The 20583-nt window shown below is 42.5% G+C and overlaps 1 protein-coding gene across 5 annotated transcripts in view; it reads left to right on the top strand.

Annotated features, from left to right (window-relative positions):
* The window catches only part of PLEKHG1 (pleckstrin homology and RhoGEF domain containing G1), a 249046-nt gene that overhangs the window by 120933 nt on the left and 107530 nt on the right, over positions 1–20583 (top strand). The window contains exon 1 of one of the 5 annotated variants that reach the window (XM_070376860.1): positions 5269–5292. The exons of 3 other annotated variants lie outside the window; for them this stretch is intronic. Coding sequence is in view for 1 of the 2 variants with exons in the window: in XM_070376857.1 (XP_070232958.1) it covers positions 9752–9821 (70 nt within the window). In the remaining variant the exon portion in view is untranslated. Of the gene's footprint in view, positions 1–5268; positions 5293–9682; positions 9822–20583 lie in introns of those variants that run through there. One more of the 5 variants, XM_070376857.1, reaches the window with a different exon arrangement.

Genomic DNA, 20583 nt, shown 5'->3' on the forward strand with positions numbered 1-20583 from the left:
TTTTCCAGTAGTCAAGCACAGATGTGAGAGTTGAACCATAAAGAAGGCTGAGTGCCGAAGAACTGATGCTTTGGAATTGTGGTGCTGGTGGAGACTTGTGAGAGTCCCTTGGACAGCAAGGATATCAAACAAGTCAATCCTAAAGGAAAGCAACACTGAATATTCATTGGAAGGACTGATGCTGAAGCTGAAGCTGCAATGCTTTGGCCACCTGATGCGAAGAGTCGACTCACTGAAAAAGACCCTGATGCTGGGAAAGTTTGAAGGCAATAGGAGAAGAGGGTGGCAGAGGATGAGATGGTTAGATAACATCACCGACTCAATGGACATGAATTGGGCCAAACTCTGGGAGATAGTGAAGGACAGGGAAGCCTGGCGTGCTTCAGTCCAGGGGATCTCAAAGCGTCAGACACCACTTAGTGACTGAACAGAACAGAACAAAAGAATGTGCAGATTCCTAAGCAGATGTCTTATGTTTGGAGCTACAGTGGTACCAGAAAGTCATCCCTGGCTTTGGGGGTCCTGGAATAGGTGAACAAGTGGTCCTGAGCTGTACTCAAGGCTCAACTGTGCAGAGTCAGTCCCTAAACCCCCTAGAAGTAGCACCCCAGTGGAGTGGGGTGACCCCTCCTCCAGGCTGTCCTTTTGTGACCACTTCTGCCCTTTGGGCTCCTTTGGTGTTCATTTTCATCTGATTTTACCTAGATGAAAATGCCGGGCAGGGACATTTAGGTTGTGATTTACTATAACCACACCTTCTGAGGGGCCCCGTCCAAGTGGTTGCACAAGAACAGTCATGGTTACTGCCCAAGTGGCTCTGCCCGGTATGTGGAGAGGGTAAAGGAAAAGCCCCGAAGACGGAGGCTGATGTGTGCAGATTAGAAGGTGGGTCACCCCAGAGTAGAGAAGGAAATAGAAGATTCTTTAATAAGGGGGCAGAGTTTCAGTAAACATAGTTATTAACTGTGGTATGCAGTAGGATATTTGCAAACAAGATTGCCCAGAGAAAAATCTAGGTCGAGTGGTCACCGTGGGCGTAATGCCAGGTACACCAGCCATCTATGCTTAAGGGAAGTAAAATGACCTGGACGATCTCATCTGCTGTCTTGGCTTCCCCCAGCTTTCTTTCCTCTCAGCTTTCAAATGTTTCATAGCCGGTCCCCCTGCATACCTTCTCTGCAGAATCCAATCTCAGGTAGAAGGAACACTGGTCCGTGCGATGGCTCAGTGTCTGTCCCCCCGGCCACACTCTGTGCCCTTGGAGAACAGAGTGCTATTGCTACATCTAAAAACCTGATATAGAAGATCATTTCTTTCCCAAAAGGCTTTCTCTAAAAGTGGTGTCTTTGCAGGATTTTTTAGAATGGTAAGTGGCATGAGGATTTTTCGAGATCCTGAAAACCTTTTGGTCGAAGCTGCAGGAAAGCAAGATCTTGAGACACCTGAAGCAGGCGTTCCTGGGGTTCAGCACTGTCCCATGCTCCCCACGGCACGAGGGGCAACTCCCCACCCCCTCCCCTTGAACCCTGCCTCCAGGAATCACTTAGGGCAGTTATTCAATAAATATTTGAATAAAGAGGCAAGTATGAATGGGAGACCTGACGGCATCTCAAATAATTAACGAACTTCAAGATGGAAGTGAGGTGTGATCTGTCTTGTTTTCCTGTAGTGGTCCTTGAAGAACTTCTCCATGTGAGAAAATACTTTGATGATTAGACAACTTTAATAAAGACTAGCTTGCCTAAAGTGTGATGGACTATCTGAGCAGGGGTCAGTGTCTAGTAACTAAGAGTCTTCGAGCAGAGACTGGGCATACTTGTAAGTGATCATTCAAACACCAGATAAGGAGTTAGATTGAAAGTGAAAAGTTAAAGTTGCTCAGTCATGTCCGACTCTTTGCGACTCCATGGGCTATACAGTCCATGGAATTCTCCAGGCCAAAATACTGGAGTGGGTAGCCTTTTCCTTCTCCAAGAGATCTGCCCAACCCAGGGATCGAACCCAAGTCTTCCACATTGCAGGCGGATTCTTTACCAGCTGAGCCACAAGGGAAGCCCAAGAATACTGGAGTGGGTAGCCTATCCCTTCTCCAGGGGATCTTCCTGACCCAGGAATCGAACTGGGATCTCCTGCATTGCAGGCAGATTCTTTACTAACTGAGCTATCCAAAACCTCAAAGTACCTTTCCAGTATTGAAACACTGTTATCACGGGATTTTCGTCCATCTAGCCCCTACTCACAAAGAAACTGCAGAAAGTTAGGGGTGATTACATGTTTTCTTCACTGTTGTGTCTTTAGCGCTTATACAGTGCCTGACACATAGTAGCTGCTCAATAAATATCTGCTGAGTTAAATATATCAGTAAATATCAAATTCAAAATCTATTTCTAGCACAGAATAGGTTCTAATTGTTTATTCCAGTGACCTGAATCAAGCAGCTAGTCAATCAAAAAAGGGCTGAAAATTGAGCAGTAAACCGCCTAGTGAAAAGCTGTGGTCAAACATGCGAACTAAGCACGTGAAATTGAACTGCTATCAGCTTTTCAGACCAGAGAGTCTGGGGTCAGTATGAAACTGGATCAGCGGGGTCCTGGTAGGAAACTGGAGATTCACTCGGCTGGTTCAAATGAGAGGTTAATGAAGGGGCTGCTCCATGGACTGTGGTGTGGCCATGGGAGCCAGCAAGGAATGCGTGGCACCCAGAGATCGAATCAATGGCAGGAAACCTGAACCACTATTCTCGGGGATAACCTGCAGTGACTCCGATGGCTCAGGGAACAAGGAAGAGTTAGGAGAGCCCCATGAGAGCTGGAACCGTGGAGACCAGGGTGTCTTGGCTGTAGCCACTGCTAAACCCCAGATGCTTCATCAGCCAGGGCGTAGACAAAAAAGCGTCTCTTTCCTTCTCCTCCTGCTCATAATACTGGTGTCTACTGTCAGCCAAACCCAACTGGAAGCCAGCCAGCAGGGAGTAGGGCGGGTGGAAAAAAATGGGAAAATGGGGGTGGGGGAGAGTCTGCCCACAGGGAATCACCTTCACATAAATTTTTATTTTATTTTTCAATTTTACTTTAAATTAAATTTAATTAATTATTTATTTATTTAAATAAATACTTCTTTAAAGTAGAGTCTAGATCACAGGGGATAGTGAGGGAATTCCACCCCCACCACCACCATTTCATCCCACCTCTTCTACAGCAGCTCATATGAACGTGCTGGCTTTTTCTCCTTTCTCTCTCTCTCTTTTTTTTTCTTTTTTCTTTCATCTAATACTGGTAAAGGACTCGAAAAATTTTATTCAGAATAAACCAAAGTAAATTTTGTGACACTTGTTTCTTGGCCTAATTAAGATTAACCCTGTAGCCTAACAGACAGGCCTATTTCCTTTCCTTTGTTCTGTTAACATAAACAAGTTACTTCACGTACCTCTGTGGGAACTGGGAATTAGGCAAGTGTTTAGACGCATAAAAACTCTCAGCAAGTTTGGCACTCAGCTTGGATACCAAGTAATTAAATACAAGATGAAAGATGAATCCAACGGCGCTCGCTCTCTAAGATTGAAAGGGAAATGTGAGTGCAGGCAGCCTCAATCAGCTTGATGTTACTGTCAGTGTGAAGTTACTATCAGCTTTTCATATTGCTTGAAGGGCAGCTTGAAAACAGTGGGAGAGACCAGTCTAGGAAAATAGAGCAAATGTTATGGACACAGTTCTTGTTACATCTGAGCTGTTGCTTCATCATGCTCGTCACGCTTGTCATTGTTTATCTGATGCTTGTGCAGTCTTGCCAGACAGGAGCTTCCAGAAGGCAAAGCCACGTCCCTTCAGTGAGCCCAGCATGGAACCTGGCATTAACTAGGTACCTGGTTACGAGGCTGAGTCAGTGGTGGCTGCTCTTCATTAATGTAGAGAGAAGGTGTGAAGGGAGATGGTCAGCAGGTCATTGCTATGTGTGCCAAAGTTCTGAAAGGCAAACGCCAGGACACACATCAATAGACGGGTGTTTTGAGACCATTGTAATACCATAACTAAGATGGCAGCCTCATTGCCTTCTTTGGTTTAAAACAAACAAACAAACAAAAACCTAGAGAGTAATAAGCCATTTCAACTCTGTTAACAGAGAGGAGTAAGTTCTGCCTTCCTGGAGTGGACTCTGTACTTGGCCTTTTACAAATTTCTTCCTGAACTAGGATTGTCCTTGAGAATTGGTTCAGGAAGCTCTAACCACCCCACTTCAGTTCTGGAAATTAAATAGCCTCCCCCTGGACAAATCCGTTTGCTCTCGGATCATACACCTAGAGGTTCAGCTGTCAGCCACTGTGATGTTGAAGGTAGCCTCCAGATTAAAGAAGAAGACTGATGGTGGTGATTTTAAAGGGTGGTAGCTGCTGGGGCGCAGATTCTGAATGAGCTCAGAAATGATTCATAGCCACCGTGGGTATCTTGTCCATATCTCCTTGGCAAGCTTATGTCCTCACCACTATTACTTTGGAGAACTATTGCTCTGAACCCACTATCTTGGAGTCTGCAGGATGGGGTGCAACTGGAGATGTCCAGCTGAGCCCTGCCCATCACTCCATCCTCTTGGAGCTATCATAGGAAGCCTGGCCAAGGGGGCTGCCTCTCTCTTCTCTGCCAGGATGTGAAATGGTTTTGCAAGCTCACATAAAGGTTATGAACCTCCATGGTTGTCACTCTGCAACTATAATAGATTCTTGTTTTAATTACTATTTTGGAAAATACTGCTGCAGGATTTCAAGAGAGTCTCCAAGCCCCTTCTAGAAGTTCAAGTACATTTTTTGAAAGAGCATTTTCAAAAGTATAGATTGTGCTGAATGCCTTTAGTTATGAATGGATTAGATGTGCGTTATCTCCCAGAGAAAAATGTGTCTGGAAACAGTCTGCATTCTTAGGGGGATAATTAGTTCATTGTGCTTAGCACAGCGAGTCCTCCCGTGGTGTCCTTAAAGATGGGACTGATCTAGTATTGAAAGCAAAAGACTATTTGTAACATATTGCTTGCTTGATATCTAAAAATTGTTCAGTTCAGAAATAACCAAGCCTTGATTTCATCATCTCTGGACAGTAAAGACCAAAATATCCTAATAAAAGAACAGAGTGAAAAACAGAGCTAATGATTATCACAGGGACAGAGAAGAGAGCCCATGGAGGAACTCCTGAAACAACACAACTTTAGAGTCCCCGGGATGTGTGTCCTTCCAGGCTATCTGGGTTGGTGTTCATGGCGAACTGGTATATGATGGAGAAGTTGAACTGCGACTTGATAGGCAAGGTAAGGGTGAGCCAGAACAAAGTGTTGTGAATTTGTTGTTTGTTTGCTAAAGTTCTTACCATTATGCCTCAGTATGGACATTTTTGTGCAACAGAGGATGAGAAATTATATTTTCAGTTGGATAACTTGAGTACTGGTAACTATTGATTAGGCTTCTCAGGTGGAGCTAGCGGTAAAGAATCCGCCTGCCAGTGCAGGAGATGCAGGTTCAATCCCTGGAGGAAATGGCAGACCACTCCAGTATACTTGCCTGGAAAATTCCATGGACAGAGGAGCCTGGTGGGCTACAGTCTATGGGGTCATGAAGAGTCAGACATGACTGAGCACACATCTCTATCTCTGTCTAACAATTGATTATTTATAGTTTGGTTTCTCTTGTTAGATTCAATACTCCAGGATTAACAAAAAGTACTCCTTTCATTTAATATCCCCTTGACTTGAGGGCTTTCATCTGCCTTAAATGTGTCTTTTGCTTAAACGCTTCTTTGTGAAGACAAAGTTGCTTATCATTAAAGTTATTTCACTTTGAAAATAGTCCTTGAAAAAGAAAAAAAAACAGATTAGCTCTTTTGTTTGTTTAACAGTTTGGTTTATATCACAGTAGCAAGGCAGTTTATAGCTGGTAACACTTTCTCAGTGGAGATTAGCTTGAAATAGTGTATATAGATATTTAGTAAATGAAGCCTCCAAGGCAGAAGGGTGTTAGTGCATGATATCTCACTTTCATGAGGAAGGTCATCGTCCCAAGGGACATCAGTGGGACACAAGACACCTCTTGGCATGAAACTGACTTTAATGTTTAGCACATTTATTCTATGGCATGAGCTTAGAAAATGTAATTTCATGCCTTTTTCTTTCAAAGAAAAAAGTTCTAATAGACTAAAAATGTATATTTATTTGGAGTAGGCAATGGAAAATTGCCTACTTGCCTGGAAAATTCCATGGACAGAGGAGCCTGACAAGCCTGATGGCCTGCGTCCATGGGGTCGCAGAGTTGGACATGACTGAGCACAAACACACAAATATATATTAAGGCTCCTTTGTCAGTGGCCTGTGCATTAGTAAATGGTTGGTTTTACCATTTGTCTGGGGAAATGTCACAGTGGTGATATCTTAAATCACAAAATAAACAGGTCTCCTGGCACCCAGCTTTTAAATTGTTATGCTCGATATATAAAATATTAGTTGTGATTTGAAATACTTCCTTATAACTTCTAGCACCTTTGTATCTGAAAATATAAGATGATTGTTTAAACCTGCCTTACCCAGTATAGATGATATGAGGCAAAATCTTTCCTTGAATCTGAAGAATGTATGCATGTCTCTGCCCTTCCTTCTTTTTCCAGGCTGCTCTTTCATCCTTCATTGCCCAGCTTCTTGGAGCTGTTGCCTGGCTGCAAAGTCAGCAAACCTGTCCACTAGGTCAGACGCTGTCGAGTCCCCAGAGCTGCGTGTTATCTGCACTTCCTTCCTGCAGTCTCCCAGCCCTGCCTCCCAACACCCTTCCTGCCTCCTTCCTAAAAGACCTGCATGGATCCCAGAAGGAGGTTCAGGCTTATGACGCCACTGTGGCAATGACCCTGTAACCCTTCCCAGGGAACATTAGAGTTTTAACAGACAACTTTTACCTTAAACCAAAAAGGATTTAAAAAAAAAAAATTTTTTTTATATGGACGATTTTTAAAGTTTTTAATGAATTTGTTACATTATTGTTTCCACTTTATGTTTTAGTTTCTTTTGGTTGCAAGGCATGTAGGATCTTAGCTCCCCAACCCGGGATTGAACCCACACTCCCTGCATTGGAAGGTGAAGTCTTAACCACTGGACCACCAGAGAGGCCCCAACCAAAAAGAACTGGTTTCTCTTAGTGGACTGGCAGACTGATTCTGGGAAAGGATGTTTTTAAGTAACAGGGCTTTCTGGTCCTCCTCCAGTTAGGCCCCAAGACTGGCCTGCACTTGGCTTGCTGGCTGGTGTGTGTCCTGCTGGCTGCAGGCATGCCCTGTGGGTGCTGCTGTTCTACCCCTGGGTCTCCACTCCTGGCGAGGACACTGCAAATGGCTCCTGAGCTGCCCATAACTAGAGCTGCAAGGGAATTAATAAGAACTGCATCCCAGTGAGAGTGTTTTTCCCACCTTGTTGTTGTTCAGTCACTAAGTTGTGTCCAGCGCTTTGCAATCCTGTGGACTGCAGCGCACAAGGCTTCCCTGTCCTTCACCATCTCCCAGAGTTTGCTCAAACTCATATCCATTGAGTTGGTGATGCCATCCAACCATCTCATGCTCTGTTGCCCCCTTCTCCTCCTGCCCTCAACCTTTCCCAGCATCAGGGTCTTTTTCCAATGAGTTGGCTCTTTGCATCAGGTGGCCAAAGTATTAGAACTTTAGCTTCAGCACCAGTCCTTCCAATGAATATTCAGGTTGATTTCCTTTAGGATTGACTGGTTTTTATCTCCTTGCTGTCCAAGGGATTCTCAAGAGTCTTCTCCAGCGCCACAGTTCTAGTGTACTAGGGTACTAGCATCTGTGCCTTTTACTTGCCTTGGGATTAATTTTGTTGCATGGACAGAAGTCTAGTGGCAAGACAATCGGGCAAGGACTTCCCTGGTGGTCCAGTGGTTAAGAATCCATCTTCCAGTGTAAGGGACTAGGATTTGATCCCTGCTTAGGAAACTAAGATCCCACATGCTATATGGCATGGCCAAAAAGAAGAAGCCAAGAGCCTCTGCATATACCATCCCATCCCATCCCTGAATGTGGATCTCTGTGTCTCCCACATGAATATCAAATCTACAGCATAGGAAGCTTCCCTGCTCTTTAAATTAATAATCCAGGGTAGGACAGAGATGATTAGAAAATAAGCATAAGACCACATGACTCTCTAAGTGTAATAAACAGTCATTTAACAGATGGAAAGAGCAGTGGCCTGGAGTGGTTGTGGGAGGTTAGATGAGGCTCGTAAGATTTCAACTGACTCTTAATTAGGCATAAAAAGAGAACTTGGACACAGGTAAGGTGGACGTCATTTTGGAGGGCAACAGAGGTCACCATGGAGGACAGACAAGGGTTAAGAGAGTCCAAACAGCCCAGGGAGGGCCCTTCCTCTCAGACTTTTAGCATCAGTGATTTCCATCAAACTGGCAAATTTGGGGGGAAAGTGGATTATTCCAAGTTGTCTTCTGAACTGACTGATAAATTTCCATCAGAATGGCCCACTGAAGTAACCCTGTATATAATCAGCTTTATTTGAGAGGAAACGGGCATTAAAACAAATCATCCTATTATGTTGTTAGTTTAAAATCACTTAATAGGTATGATAGAAATAGCTATATTAAAGATGATCAGCTAATGTTATTTTTCATAACCACAAATGAATGCTTTAAGTGGAACTTCTATTTAAAGGATTTTGATGCTCTGAAGTAGTTTAGTTTTAGCTATCTATACATGGGCATAACCCAAAACTTGAATTTTAGCTCCATGGTGCAGTGATATCAGTTTTCAAGAACATTTTTGTACTTCTGAAGACCTTCATCTAAAGAACTCAATATCTTTCTCAAATATGAACTTTTGGATCTTGATATAAAAATAGATTTAGCATTTTGAGAAAGACAGGTAGCCTTAGGGAAATGGAAACCCAAAATAATTAGAAGTTCTTTCCTACTGAACTGTGCACAAACTAAACTGTTTGTCTAAGAAATGCCTGTAAGTTTACATTTTAGCTGTTTGTCTTCAGATAGATTTTTCAGTACTGTTTTTAAAATACTCAGGCTTAAATGTGTTCTTGTGTAGCCTTGCTTACTTGACACTGTATTCATTGTCTCGTTAAGGGAAACTAAGGATTCAAACTTCTGTCCACGGTGTGTTATTCTCTGCCCCACCCCCACCCCCAAACTTCACTTTAAAACTTATGGGAGACGTGTGTCCACTTCCTTGGAAACAGACTTAAAAGTCGGGAGGTGCACTTCAAAATAGCAGAGCTCCAAGATCTTGCTGCTTTTGTGGAGTTTAATGAGAATGGTGGCTGGAGCCAGGAAGGTAGAGCCTGAGCAGCTGTAGGCAAGTGTAGGCTGTATTTGATGTTCACAAAAGAATGTCAGTGGCAGGGTGTTGCTCAGCGAAGTGTGCATTTTCAAGTTACCCACAGTGGTGTCTATTGTCCTGTTTCTCAATTGAATGATGTCATGTTTCGTTTAAGGCTCTTAGTGATGCTGAAGTCTGTGGTCTGCACACCAGGGGGAAAAAGGCAGGGAGAAAGTTGCCAATCAGGTTTTTGTAAAGCCTTTGTGTGTTGGGTTTTGAGAGATAAAAGCTGACTCATGCAATATTTCTGCGGAAGGAGCTGCACAGACTAGTAAAGGCTTCTGGTTTTACCTGACTGAGTTCCCAGGGAGGTCAGTGCATCAGCTGAAGGCAGACGACGTGGCTCCGCCTGGGCAGAGCCCAGGTAGGAGCAAACGTGGATGTGTCTGGGGAACCGATGCTCGACACCCTTGGTCCTTCCTGCTGGAGCAGCCGAGCCCAACCGCCTCGGTGAGAAACTGTCCTGGAGATTTTCTCCACCACCCTGTGCAGGACCAGCTGCTCGCTTGAATATATTGCAAGTGTTCTGTTATTATTGCTATGGACTGAAAAGAGTTCTCCAATAATAGAATTAATCTAGAAGGTGATTTTTTTTTTCCTCCCTCTGAACTGCAGTCTGCCTTCAAAGGTTTTTGTCTTGTTTTGGTTTGAATTTGATCTCCCCTTAAAGTTAGGTTGAAATAATCTAGAGAGCTTGATGTTGGTGACTCTGGGGAGAAAAGTAAAACCTAAGTGTTCATGCAGTGACTGCTGAGTATTTTCATGTGCTTTCTTTATGAGGTTGACGCAGGTTAAGCTGGGGAACAAAATAAATGTTTGCAAACTTTATACTTAGCAACTGTAGTGATGGAATCTAGTCTGAGTCTAGTGGTCACCAAAGTTGACCGAGTAAATGCAGTTTCCGTGTTGAATGCTTATTGGTAAGAAATTCTTTTGTTAGGAGGAATAATTGGAGAGAAAAAGGCATGGATTGTAGTCAATGCTGTTGCACAGTGGAGTCTGACTTTTATTTTGCTTTTTATTTTAATTTAGTGATACTAATATATTTGAGAGAAGATGTATATATTTGGCATTCCTTTTCATTAATCATGTGAACATAGAAATTAATTCTTTTCATTGAAAATATTTAAATATTTGTTACACACTGATGTTGTGATTTTTAGTTTCTTTAAATAACTTTTGCAGATTATCAATGTGGTACACATTGAGGAAAAGTGGTATTGAGAGGTAAATATCAAAGGAAAAACCATCCATTCTCCTACTTTGAAAAACTAAGGTCAATATTGTATTCTGCATCTTTTGAATCATTTTTCTAATGTGGATAATAAACAAGTGGCATTTTTAATTCAAATTTAGGATCACATTGTACTTATGTTTTATAAACCACCCATTTTACCCAACTGTCTATTATGACCATTTTCTGCCCTTAAGGATTTGAAAGGGCATGACATTCAATAGTTTTATATTGTACTTTCTAGATGGATTTATTCACTCAGATCTCTATTGTTAGACGCTTTGAATTCTCTTCCTCCTCTTTTTTTCTCTGAGAAAATGTTTAGTGTACTTTAGGGATGGTTTATTTTCTCAGAGTGCTATTGTTAGTTACTAGGGTTTCTCCTTCTCCTTCCTCCTCCCTTTTCTTTAAGAAATGTTATTTAACCTACTCCTGCCTCTCAAGTGAGCAGAGATGTTTTGGGAACTGTGCATGCTCAGTGCAGAGGGAACCTGTGCATGCAGCTCTCATTGTTGCATTACTGCCTTGAGACCGATATTTCCACAAAAACAAAAAAGAAGCCAGAGCATAGATTGTGATTGAGTCTAAGTGAAAAAAAAATAGTTTTTTAGCCTTTAGCAAAGTCAGTGATATATATATTTCATCATTGAAGACCTGGCATTAGTAGAATGTAGAAGACAATTGCTATTTTGTGGTTACTGCTTGTCCTGTGATTCCAGCTAGGAATGGACCTTGCAGACGTGGCATCCGTGTGACTTGGTGTTTATTTCAGGGTTGGGACTGCATCCCTGCAGTTGGATGGGACCTGGGGAAGTCAGCTAGTCCAGCTGCCTCACTTACAAGTGAGGAAACCAGAGACTCAAAGGCTGCAATACAGTGACTTCTCTGGTGGTCCAGTGGTTACGATTCCATGCTTCCACTGCAGGGGTGAGGATTCAATCCCTGGTCAGGGAACTGAGATTCCAATGCCAAGCAGTACAGCCAAAAAAAAAAAAAAATTGCAATACAAAGCTCCATGGTACAGAGCCAGGGCACAAATGCAAATCTTCTATAGGAGAGACGCCTATAACCTGATTCCTGGCTGGTCCACTGAGCTCTTTCTGTACACACAGTTGGGCATATATTCATTCATTCCTATACACACACACACACACACTACTGGCACATTGGGATTGTGCACTTTATACAAGTAGCTTATATTTAGTGCATCATTTGCTGATCTCTAAGCACTTTTTCTGCCCTATTCTGTGAATCTATGCCATGTGTGCTTGACTCTTTGCATCCCCATGACTGTAGCCTGCCAGGCTCCTCTGTCCGTGGGAATTCTCCAGGCAAGAATATTGCAGTGGGTTGCCATGCCCTCCTCTAGGGGATCTTTCCAACCCAGGGATCGAACCCAGGTCTCCCACATTGCAGGCAGATTCTTTACCATCTGAGCCACTAGTGAACCTATAACCAAGTATCAGAACTAATGGGCCAGAAATCAGAAACCATAGTCTCTGATTCACAGTTCAACTTTGAGCATGATGTAACCTAACCTATCTTTTTTTCCCATCCATAAAATGTTCCAAAAGTAATGACATATGTGAATGAACTGTGAGGCTTTGTGTGTGGGGTCAAGGGGAGGGAAGTGTGTGTTTCGTTTTTTAAGGATAATTGTCGTAGAGAGTTAAAGACCTGGCATGTATGGTAAGGCTGATCTGTTATAATAGAGGCTGTTCGGGTTATCTCTTGCTGCATTACAAATCACTCCAGAGCCTAGTGGTTTGGAACAACAACAATCATTTCTAATCTCTCAAGGTTTATGTGAGTCAGGAGTTCAGAAGAGGCTCTGCCAGGTGGTTCTGGCTCAGGGTCTCCTGATGTTGCAGCCAGATATGACAGGGCTGGGGTCATCTCTAAGGCTGTTCTTTCATACTGTCTGGTGCCTGGGCCAGAAACACCCAGTCTGTAGGGGCCAGATCAGCCAGGGTTCCTTGTGGTCTCATTCCCTGGTTTCTCCAGCATGTCAGTTTTAGGATAACCAGACTTTTTTATATGGTGGCTCAGGGCACATCCGGACGCACTTATTGCAAGGCCCTTCTGTCTTCGTGCTGTGCCATATTCTAGGGCTTTGGGGTCATGTTCATGGCTTGGGCAAGGTCCCCTGCCACATCTGGGTCCCAGCGGAAAGGGGAAGGATGTGGAGGAATGATGTCTGATGCTGGAGAAATGGACCACCAGAGGGGCACGTATCTTTTCCATTGGTGAGAACTTGACCACATGGCCAATTCTAATGGCAGGGAGTCTGAAAAGTGTGCTCAGCAGAAACTTTGTTCACGAGGGAAGAAGGGGAGTGGGTTTTTGTGGACAACTGCCAGTCCCCCCTCAAAGTGACAACATTTTAGCCCTGCTTTAACCCTGCTCCATCATCACCTTCACCTCCCCCACTAATTGATCTTCCAAAGCAGATAATAAAAATGAAAATGATAATAAAAATGGGGGAAAAAAGCCTTAAGGTCCCCTAGGTCCTCTATTTTTTTAACTTTATATTTTCAATTGGGTTAAGGCAAAATGGTTGTCTGAGGAGGACTTACAAATAGCTGAGAAAAGAAGAGAAGTGCAAGGCAAAGGAGAAAAGGAAAAAAATACACCCATTTGAATACAGAGTTCCAAAGAATAGCAATGAGAGATAAGAAAGCATTCCTCAGTGACCAATGCAAAGAAATAGAGGAAAACAATAGAATGGGAAAAATGAGTGATCTCGTCAAGAAAATTAGAGATGCCAAGGGAACACTTCATGCAAAGATGGGCACAATAAAGGACAGAAATGGTATGGACCTAACAGAAGCAGAAGATATTAAGAAGAGGTGGCAAGAATACACAAAAGAACTATACAAAAAAGATCTTCATGACTCAGATAATCACGATGGTGTGATCACTAACCTAGAGCCAGACATCCTGGAATGTGAAGTCAAGTGGACCTTTGGAAGCATCACTATGAACAAAGCTAGTGGAGGTGATGAAATTCCAGTTGAGCTATTTCAAATCCTTACAGATGATGCTGTGAAAGTGCTGCACTCAATATGCCAGCAAATTTGGAAAACTCAGCAGTGGCCACAGGACTGGAAAAGGTCAGTTTTCATTCTAATCCCAAAGAAAGACAATGCCAAAGAATGCTCAAACTACCAAACAATTGCATTCATCTCACACGCTAGCAAAGTAATGCTCAAAATTCTTCAAACCAGGCTTTAACTGTACACGACCCATAAACTTCTAGATGTTCAAGCTGTATTTATCCCGTCAGAGGAACCAGAGATCAAATTGCCAACATCCACTAGATCATTGAAAAAGCAAGAGAGTTCCAGAAAGACATCTACTTCTGCTTTATTGAATACGCCAAAGCCTTTGACTGTGTGGATCACGACAAACTGTGGAAAATTCTTCAAGACCACCTTACCTCCCTCCTGAGAAATCTGTATGCAGGTCAAGAAGCAACAGTTAGAGCTGGACATGGAAAAACAGACTGGTTCCAAATCAGGAAAGGAGTACATCAAGGCTGTATATTGTTACCCTGCTTATTTAACTTACATGCAGAGTACATCATGTGAAATGCCAGGCTGCGAATCAAGATTGCTGGGAGAAATATAAATAATCTCAGATATGCAGATGACACCACCCTTTTGGCAGAAAATGAAGAAGAACTAAAAAGTCTCTTGATGAAAGTGAAAGAAGAGAGTGAAAAAGCTTGCTTAAAACTCAACATTCAGAAAACTAAGATCATGGCATCCAGTCCCATCACCTCATGGCAAATAGATGGGGAAACAGTGGCAACAGTGACAGACTTTCTTTTTGGGGGCTCCAAAATCACTGCAAACGGTGACTTCTGCCAAGAAACCTAGACAGCATACTAAATAGCAGAGACATGACTTTGCCAACAAAGGTCTGTCTAGTCAAAGTGATGGTTTTTCCAGTAGTCATGTATGGATGTGAGAGTTGGACTATAAAGAAAGCTGAGTACCGAAGAATGGATGCTTTTGAACTGTGGTGTTGGAGAAGACTCTTGCGAGTCCCTTGGACTGCAATGAGATCCAACCAGTCCATCCTAAAGAAAATCAGTTCAGAATATTCATTGGAAGGATTGATGCTAAAACTGAAACTCCAGTCCTTTGGCCATCTAACGCAAAGAACTAACTCATTAGAAAAGACCCTGATGCTGGGAAAGATTGAAGGTGGGCAGAGAAGGGGATGACAGATGAGATGAGATGATTGGATGGCATCACTGGCTCAATGCACTTGAGTTTGAGCAAGCTCCAGGAGTTGGTGATGGACAGGGAGGCCTGGCGTGCTGCAGTCCACGGGGTCGCAAAGAGTCGGACACGACTGAGCAACTGAACTGAGCTGAACTGATAGCCAATTAACAGTTGTGATAGTTTCAGGTGGACAACAAAGGGACCCAGCCTTACATATACATGTATCCATTCTTCCTCAAACTCCTCTCCCATCCAGGCTGCCATATGACATTGAGCAGAGTTCCCTGTGCTATACTGCACTGCCTTGATGGTTATCCATTTTAAATATAGCAGTGTGTACCTGTTCAGCCAAAGCTCCCTAACTATCCCGTCTCCTCATCCTCCCTTAGGCCCTCATTTAACCAAACTGACATACCTGTGCCCTCAAATGTCGAAATTCTGGAGTCACCACTTAGCTAAGACAATTTAGCCAATGCATTAGCTGTGTTAATTAAGATTATCTATTACAACTCAATCCTTGCCTAACTGCAGGAGCCATTGTACTTCTCAGTTTTCGCTGACTAACATAGGAATCAATTAGTAAATGATCTGAATATTTAGTACCAGACTTTACAGCTCAAAGAATTTTTTGATCTTCTTGCAACCCCTCACCTCTTGTTTGAATAAGAACATTTTTGCAAAGCACCCCTTCTTATCTTTGACTTTCTTATCCAAACTTTGCTTTACTGACTCTTCAGCAGTAATAAGATCTTTTTAATTATTTATTTTAGAAAACGTTTAAACTTACAGAAAATTTGCTAAGCTAGTTTGGAGTTTCTATACACCCTTCATCCAGCTTCCCCCAGTCCTCACATCTTGCACTGCCAGAGTACATTGGTCAAAACAGAAATTAACATGGTAAGATTTTTTTTTTTAACCTCTTTATTACCAGACAGCTACAAATAAGAATGAAAACCATGTTGCCTGGATTGAACACTCAGAGCAGCAAAGAACAGGTTTAATTGTAGTCCTGGATCTGCTATTATTAATAATACAGAATCATGTTATTTTAGAAAACCAAGAGGTAGAAATTCACATTGAGATCCGGTGGCTTTTATCTATTGAGCCCTCCACTATTATCTCAGAGATGGGTAGAGGAGGATTCCTCAGATACTTGGTACTATCTTTGAAACATATAAATGAGTACTTCTTATAACTTAGCTTCCCTGGTGGCTCAGACGGTAAACCGTCTGCCTGGAATGCAGGAGACCCAGGTTTGATTCCTGGGTCGGGAAGATCCCCTGGAAAAGGAAATGGCAATCCACTCCAGCACTCTTGCCTGGAAAATCCCATGGACGGAGGAGCCTGATAGGCTACAGTCCATGGGGTTGCAAAGAGTCAGACACGACTGAGCGACTTCACTTTACTTTACTTCACTCTTTTATAACTTTGACTCTTAAAAATTTGTGTGTTTTTGAATCATGAAATCAGTTTACAACTTTAGGGTCTACTGAAGACTTGCTGTGTATTAAATGAATTTTTCTGGTTGATAGAATAATTTCTTGCTTTATGTTCCCTCTGTTTTCTCCTCTTCACAGACAGTATAATAAGGAACATAATTTTATTCATTGATCCTGAGCACTACACATTCTCTCGATGTCCATGACTGTCCTGCCAAGGAACTCCAATTAAGTATTTAAAGTCTAGAATAGCCATGAGCAGAATTTGAAAGCCCTGATCACCCCTCCTCCCTTGCTGTACATATAGCCCTCCCTTGCCTTGTAAAGCTCTCCTGGGGGCTGGTGACAGGGAGTGGTCGGTTATGACCCCATGGGTTCCCCATGTAGCATGTAAACGTGGTCAGAGAAGCCTGGACTTTTCCTGCCAATGAAAGTTCTGCTTCCCCCTTAAATCAGCCTCAGAGGCAAGTTGGAGCCAAAAAGTGCTACTTTTGATTCTGGCAGTGACATTCCAAGGGAGGGCAATTAAAATAATGGAGATTTGAGGAGCAAACAAAGAAAAGCCAAGGAATTTGAGCTCTTTCTCCTAGAAAAAAAATTAGAGACTTGCCATGAAGCAAAACGTGTGAAAGGTATCTGTGTGGGAGCTGGACAGCCATATTGTTCATTTTATTGAGGATGGCACAAGAAGGAATTTTTTTGTTGATGGCTTTAGACTCCAGTCCTGCTGGTTGTAAGCATCAAGCCCCACCCTGACCCCCGACCCCTGTGCTACCACCACCACCAACTCCAGGTTTACCAAGGGTCAGATGAACCAAGGCCCTCTAGCTGGGAAAATCAGCTTATTTAGGGTTTTCATGGTCAAAAGAGCCACTGACATAGGCCATTAGCAACAACTGGCAAGTTCTCCTACGTTGCTATATTATTAGCCCCTGCGTTTGAGATTTGGTAAGAGAAACAGGTTTTGAGAAGGAAAGCAAAGCAAAGCAACAAATTACCCAAGTGTTAACACAGATGGACATCTTTCACGCAAAGCAGAGGATAAAGCTTTCTTGCTCTTCAGTTTTCTCTCTGAGTGTTTCAGTTTATCATGGGAAACCAGCCACCCCAATATCCAGTACACAGCACTTTTCTCCAAATGCTGTTGCTGCTAACTCATAACAATATTGTGCATTAATGAGCAGAGTAAAAAAAGATAAACTTCAAACTGTATGTACCTTTTCATTCACTATTATTGGGACAAAGATTGATAAGGAAGTTAAGTTTAAATATTAAATATATATAATATTTAAAATAGTGTTAGTTGCTCAGTCATGTCCCACTTTTTGCAACCCCATGGGCTGTAGCCCGCCAGGCTCCTCTGTCCATGGAATTCTCCAGGCAGGAATACTGGAGTGGGTTGTCATTCCTTTCTCCAGGAGATCTTCCCGACCCAGGGATGGAACCCAGGTCTCCTGCATTGCAGGCAGATTCTCTACTGTCTGGAAGTGAATGTATATTTCACACTTGTAGCACATCTCAATTTGGATGAGCTGCAATTCAAGCGCTCAATAGTCACATGTGGCTACTGGCTACTATGTTGAACAATGTAGCTCTGGAGATAAATATTAATAATTGATTAATTGTATTAGGAAGAATAAGCCAGAGAGGGTGGAAATCTGAAATTATTTTGAAGGAGGTGAGAGCAAGACTAGACAATTTTTATGAAGAACATTTCCTTATGTGAGAAAACTATAATTATCTTCTAAGCAATGAATCAACATAAAAATTGTTATCCACCTGCAATCTCCTATTATATGCCATTAAATGACCTAGCTTTAAAGGTTTCACTTCTGTCATCGGTAATTTTGGAAGGTATTTAATTTGGGGCAGTAAGTTTGGCTAAATACTAGCACTCCAAATACCTCATATATTCTGATTTACAAAATGTCTGGTTGGCAGTCTGAATAGGCTGATTCAGTGCCCTATGGCACGTGGCCTGGTATTGAAACATATGAGGTCTTCCTTGCTAGGGTCCAATTCATGTTGCCATGTAAGATTCATCCAGGAAGTGAACCCTGTTCACTTGAGTTTCTTGTCCCACTTCCTCCTGCCTTTGAAAGTATAAAAGACACTAGCAGCCCTAGTAGCCCAAAATGGATTCTCCATCCCAATACTGGCTGGTTAACTTGCAGTGAAAGTAAGTAAAACAAAACAAAACATGAGTCTCTCTGTTGTGTTCATTTTTCACCATCATGATAATGAACATTTCCCAAGAGTTATGTAACTATCAAACATGGTTTTCTCAAATGAGACTATGACTTAGGACCAAACAGAAGTTGGGGGCGGGGGGGAGGGGACGGGGGCGGGTGGATACTACTGTATTTGAAAATCAGAGCATCTGGAAAAGGAGGATGAGATGGCTGGACGGCATCACTGATGCAATGAACATGAACTTGGGCAAACTCCAGGAGATGGTGAGGGGTAGGAAGGCCTGGTGTGCTGCAGTCCATGGGGATGCAAAGAGTCGGACATGACTGGGCAACTGAACATAAACACAGTCTCATTGGCCTTTTGGGACCATAAAGAATCCTATATACTTCCCAAGTCAGCATCCATTCCAGAAAGGGACATCAACCTTATGGTTATGGTTGTGCTAGATGCCAATGTGTGTTTGCTCCTAATCTTAACTACCCAGGAATTTCTTTTTAAAAAAAAAAGTTATTTGTTTGTGTGTTTATGGCTGTGCTGGGTCTTTGTTGCTGTGCACAGGATTTTCGCTAGTTGCAGAGAACTGGGACTACTTCTCTAGTCGCCATGCTTGGGCTTCTCATTGCAATGACTTCTCTTGAGCACAGGCTGTAGGGCGTGCAGGCTTCAGTAGTTGTGGTTTGTGGGCTTAGCTGCCCAGCAGCATGTGGGATCTTCCCAGACCAGGGATCAAACCTGTGTCCCCTGCATTGGCAGGTGGATTCTTAAGCACTGACCCACCAGGAAAGCCCTGCCCAGGACTTTCTTAACACCAGTCCCAAACACGAGTAAGCATCCTTTGCTGCAAACACACCTAAATGCCTGGCTGTTTCTCGGATTTTCCAACATTCAAGTTGGACCAGGATTTTTCACACAAGCACATTTTAACTACTATAACCAATCCAAGTTTTATAGGCCATAAAGTTGTTACAGAGAAAGCAGAAAGAATATCACAAAAACTTTAAAAAATTGTGGGAAATATACCATGTGGTAGTGGTTATACTGGTAATTTACTCATGTCCTACATGTTTCTTACCATTCCTTCTTGTTGATCCAAGTTAGTTCCTTTATTTTACATTCATAGTTTTACTATTTGCAGTACACTCTTAATGCTAATATTTGCCATGAATATAAACCACCAAGAGGACTTCCCTGGTAGCTTAGAAAATAAAGCGTCTGCCTACAATGCAGGAGACCTGGGTTTGATCCCTGGGTTGGGAAGATCCTCTGGAAAAGGAAATGGCAGTCCACTCCAGTACTCTTGCCTGGAAAATCCCAAAGGACGTAGGATCCTGGTGGGCTACTGTCCATGGGGTTGCAAAGAATTAGACATGACTGAGTGACTTCACTTACACTTTTCTAAACCACCAAGAAAAGTCTGAATGTTAAAGGATATAGACTTGATGGGTTCTTTCATATTCTAGAAATATTGGTACCAGCTGTTTGATGATCTTTATTATTGAGTCAAACCAAATTCACGTTCCTTTTGAAAAGACTGTCATTGATCTATATTCTTGTTATTGTCTTATTACCACCTTCCATACCTGAGTTTCACTCTCCTACTTTTCTAACAAGATCTATAAACGTGGATTTGGGTGGATTTTGAAATGAAGCAAACTTCTTTATTAGTCACACTATTGCAAGGCATTTTGCTTCTATAGACTTGGGATCACATTACTAGGGGGATAAAGTGTGGATCCTGCCTTACAAATGAAGAAGATTGGAACTTTGTGTTTTATCAGAATAGCTTCTGAAACTTTAAATTCCATACCGGGCCTGTTTTGAACCCAAGACTTAAGTGCTACAGGCTTTAAATTTTCTCTTCTTATTCCCTTTTCTAAATACTAACAGCCCCATTTCTTGAGAAACAGTTCTGATGTTTATTGTTTAATTGCATGGTCACACTGTCATGTTATCTAACTGGGCACGTGGAAAGTAGTAGTTCGTCAAATATACTCTGTAACAGTGTAACCCCATGTACACAGCAAATGGAATGCCAGCTTTCGAGAAGCGACTTAGATAAATGTTGTGATAGGCTGATTAAGTTTTAAGGAGGATGTGGGTCTCAATATTTTGAG

The sequence above is a fragment of the Bos mutus genome, chromosome 9, assembly GCF_027580195.1.
Source record: "Bos mutus isolate GX-2022 chromosome 9, NWIPB_WYAK_1.1, whole genome shotgun sequence".
Lineage (NCBI taxonomy): Eukaryota > Metazoa > Chordata > Mammalia > Artiodactyla > Bovidae > Bos > Bos mutus.